We start from the raw sequence: 4,731 nt of genomic DNA on the forward strand, positions 1-4,731 counted from the left end.
AAATAGATAAACATTTGTTTCTGTTTCTGTTCTGTGTCCTGTGTACAGTTTTTTTTATATGTGTTTTTCTTGCTGTTGTTACAACCAAATTTCACTTTATGGGAAAATTAAAGGACTATTCTATTCTATTCTATTCTATTCTATTCTATTCTAATCTTTTAAAGCCAACAAAGGTCTATTAAGAGACACAAAACACAAACAGAAGTACTTTACAGTTTTTTACAGTCGCTAACAAGCGTTTGTCCAAACAGTTGTCACATTTGCAAAACTCTAAACACAATTAGCACAGGATCGGTCTGTTGTGGCCATACCATTCACACATTTCATGTCGTGTTCACCCAATATGCAGTCAGTGAACACATTTCCACAATGCTTTTCTTAACAGACAAGTTATACCTCCCAACAAAACTATGGACTGTTCTTGTAGTATCTACGAATGTTAACACACAACATCCCACAATAGCAAAAACAATATTCCAAACCGTAGATACAGTATAAAAACCTCTGCCCCTGCAATGATATCAGTACAAAAACAATATCAATATCAAAAATATATCTCAGCTGTAAACAAACAAACAATTGATTAATTGACACACAGCTGATTTATGTTGGGTAAATTGGGCCAACCACACCTTCTTCCATTCTGGCTTAGACTCAGTGGGGTTCATAAGGCAAGACCTTGAGGAGTGATGTTTTTGGAAACAAAAAAAAGACAAACACTGTAATGTCTGGTCGAGGAGGAGTAAGAGCAAGGGGCCCAGAGAGAAGAGCAGGCCCAAGGAGAGGGCAAGGTATAGGTGTAAGAATGCGTGGTGGTGGCATTCCAAGGGCTGCAAGAACAGTAGTCAGTGATGAAATCCGTGCCACTATCATTGACCATGTAATCAACCATGGTCTTTCACTAAGAGAGGCTGGTGAAAGAGTGCAGCCCAATTTGAGGCGGTCAACGGTTGCCTCCATTATACGCACCTTTCAACAAACCAACAGGTAAGTATTGCATTTTACATGGATTGTTCCTATTCTCACTTGACATGTCAATATGGTCATACAGTAATGCATATGTTGAATTGTCTGTCTTTCTAAAGAATGCAACGTCTTCCACCCTCTGGGGGAAGAGGAAAGCTCCTCAGTAATGATCAGGAGCTTGCCATTGTGGAAATGGTTACTGCAAATAATGCAATAAAACTGCGTGAAATACAAACCAGAATTGTGGCGGACCATGAGATATTCGACAATATCGATAGAATCAGCCTCACAACCATTTCGCGGACATTGTCCAAACATAGAGTGCGGATGAAGCAGCTCTACACTGTTCCCTTTGAGAGGAACAGTGAGAGGGTCAAGGAGCTACGACGACAATATGTCCAGGTACAGTGTATATTCAATCCAATGTCCAGTTCTATAAGCTTTGCACTTTGCAAGTAGGTAACCTACACAATACTAGGTTACAGTACAGTATGGTATACAGTACTAACATGACTTACATAAACTTTGTTTCAGAGAGTTATGGAATTGGAGGCCAACCAGGCCCCTCATGAATTCATATACATCGATGAGGCAGGATTCAATCTGGCCAAAAGGCGTCGACGTGGACGGAATGTGATTGGTAAAAGGGCCACAGTTGATGTGCCAGGACAGAGAGGGGCAAACATTACCATGTGTGCAGCAATTGCAAATGCAGGATTACTCCTTCACAAATGTCAGGTTGGACCCTATAATACAGAGCGCTTGCTTGCCTTTCTCAATGATCTCCACCAGCGCCTGGTTCCAGAGCAGGGTCAGGAGGGTGAAAACATGAGGACCTTTGTAATTACCTGGGACAATGTGGCTTTCCATCACTCGCAAGCAATAACAACATGGTTTGAAGTCCACCCAAGACTGGTGAGTCTCTTCCTTCCACCCTATTCACCTTTCCTCAACCCCATAGAGGAGTTCTTTTCTGCATGGCGGTGGAAGGTTTATGACCATCAGCCACATGACCAGATGTCCCTCCTTGAAGCCATGGATGCTGGCTCCAGGGACATCACAGTTGACGATTGCCAAGGGTGGATCCGACATACCAGGCGGTTTTATCCCAGGTGCATCGACTTGGCTGACATCAGATGTGATGTTGATGAAAACATGTGGCCTAACCCTGAAGATCGCAGAGATTAGATGCAACTTTTTTGCCTTTTTTTAGCCCCCCTCCCCCCCTTTTTATCTTGGCTTTTTGCTGTTGTTTTTTTGTTCAGAATGCTCTTGTGTGTTCCATGGATATTTTGTTCACTGTAAGCAATACTGTGACACTTTCTCTGTCCTATCATACCGTGTTTCTACTGTACCTCCTGTAGTAAACAGTAAAGACACAGAAACTTGTTTGCTTTTTACTGGAATGCTTTTGAATGTGAACATTACTGTACATGTGGACATGCAGTTACCAACCAAGACATTTCTGGTGTCAAAATGGTGGATTGCATGTTTCGCATGCACATACCTGTAAAACTGAAACATAAAAGTCTATGCAGTTTTTGTAATGTCAATAATAGCCAGTATTTTGACACCTGGTGTACTTTGATTGACTGCATGTACCTTGTGAAGTGAAGACAAGTGTTATTCTTTGACAGACTAATTTCATTTTGAGTCAGATTTATAGTGTTTTTGTACAGTTAGTGTGTGCAGAGAAAGATGTGTTCTAATTTTGAAATGAGGAGTTAGTATATATTTAACAGAGTGTATTTTTGGGAAGGATATTATCCATTTGGCCAATTGTGTTTTGTAGGTGTGGGTCTGTGTTAAGAGTTTAGAAAAAGTATCTGAAGTATGGGTAGGCGCTTGTTAGCGACTGTAAAAAAACTGTAAATGATATCAAAGCAAAGCAACCACAAATATGAGCTGTGTTCAAAAACTAGTAAAATAATAATAAAAAAATTATATATGATATAAATTTGATTGCTATCCTCTTTTCTATCCTCTGTGCAGTGGTCCTTCCGGGGTTTCTGTGCCAGAAACTAACCAGCAAGTGAAAGTAAAAGCTAAAACTGAGTGACAATGATCGTAGACCCATGTTTTTACACAGCAAGTGTAAAAACACAGGTCCAAACCACGCAGAGACTTGACATGCCAGGCAAAATTTGAATATTTTCATAAAAATATCTAGAGTAGACAAACAGTATTTGAAAGTTATTTCCTTAAGAAAAACATATCAAGCAAAACCCTAACACAGGACCTTTCAGTTTATCCATGAACTGTTCAACCTCTCCGAAATGTTTGCGATGGTAGGGTGAACTCATTCTTAAGGAAAGGAAACGGAGCGAAAAGGCAGCGGTAAGACAAATTACACATGAACTGAAAATCAGTGACAAGTTTCATGTTGTGAGTAATTCATGTTAGAAGTTTTCAGTTTAAATTGTCACCAGTATGACCAGAAAACAATGCTGCCCCTGCGACCTGGATAAACTGGAGAAAATGAAACCTGAACAGAAACCCAAACTTAAAAATATAACTGTGAATGCAAAACTTTCATACCAGACCCAACAACCATGGCAGATGTGAGCTGCCTTAATAGGAAATGGCTACAGGTCGCTTGAAATTGTCATACTTTATAAGCTTCCTCTGCTGTGCTTGCAGAGAAGAACATCTGGAAGCAGCCCTGACTGAGTTTGTCGTTCAGAATAAAGTGACACAGGGGCAGGTCTTAATAGATGCCTATAAAACTTCTGTAGCAAGCAATGAAACTATAGATAGGCACATGTAACTCTTTTTCTTGTAGTCAGGGCCACAAAAAAGTGACTGCTTCTTTTTATACAGCCTCATATGGAGTTTACTTGCAGGCATTATGGTTGCTTTGTAGCCTTTCTAGATAGGTTGTGGCTGTTTAGGACATCACATACCACATCATTTGAGCACAAGAACTAAACTGGATACTGGTGGATGCTGTAGCTCCTGCTCATAGTACTCAAAGACATCAACCACACTGTTGCTAAAGAGTTGGGTTACAAAACACTACTGCGTATGTATCTCTCCTCAGAGATTACTTTCTTTGGTCTTCGTCATCTTCATCCTCCCCATCCTCATCCTCTTACTCTCACTCCTCTGGCTCTGCCTCTTTTTCCAACATTGCCATCCATTGCTCCAAAACAGAAGAACTCACCTGTTGCCCTTTTGTAAAGCTCTGATTTCTTAATTGCAATTATGTGTGAAAGGTGTTTAGCAATGTGATGAGTTAGCATGCAAAATAGGGCAACTGACTTTACAACTTTGAATGAGAGTGTTTCTTGCGAAAACAAGAGGTTTTCTTCATGAAAATCCTGCCAATTGCAGAGGCTTGTGTGTAGTGTTTTGACAAAAGCGCGTTTTAAAACTGCAATTTGGGTGTACAGCAGGAATTGCCCTTGTGGTTTAGCAGAATTGGTTCAGGGGGTGGTGCATCAGTTACATGTTGCAGTCATTGTGTCTGAAGTACAAGTAACTGTGTAAATAATTGGGAAAAAAATCTTTATTTTTATATTTGTCCACTAGGTGGCGCTACTTTCTACCATTCAAAGCATGCAGCAAAATTTCAAACTTTTTTCTGTTTTTTGCAAGGGTGCTACTGAAATAAAATGGCAAGTGTGTGCTGCCATTAGGTACTTCCCCCCCGTCCCCTTCTGACTGCCTCTGCCTCAATTTTATCCCACAACTTAGACATTCACATTACTCACACTCTCATTACACATACATATAGGATCTTGGGGGTGGGCACGATACACGGAA

The 4,731-nt window shown here is 40.4% G+C and overlaps 1 protein-coding gene across 1 annotated transcript; it reads left to right on the forward strand.

The window, feature by feature from the left end:
• Window positions 1-213: 213 nt before the first annotated feature.
• LOC121815888 lies at window positions 214-2,834 on the forward strand. Its single transcript, XM_042228780.1, has 2 exons — window positions 214-1,368; window positions 1,501-2,834. The coding sequence occupies exons 1-2, from the start codon at window positions 1,087-1,089 to the stop codon at window positions 2,152-2,154; spliced, it is 936 nt and encodes a 311-aa protein (XP_042084714.1). The 5' UTR covers window positions 214-1,086; the 3' UTR covers window positions 2,155-2,834.
• Window positions 2,835-4,731: the final 1,897 nt, after the last annotated feature.

The sequence above is a fragment of the Haplochromis burtoni genome, unplaced genomic scaffold, assembly GCF_018398535.1.
Source record: "Haplochromis burtoni strain Fernald_Lab_line unplaced genomic scaffold, NCSU_Asbu1 Contig_349, whole genome shotgun sequence".
Classification (NCBI taxonomy): domain Eukaryota; kingdom Metazoa; phylum Chordata; class Actinopteri; order Cichliformes; family Cichlidae; genus Haplochromis; species Haplochromis burtoni.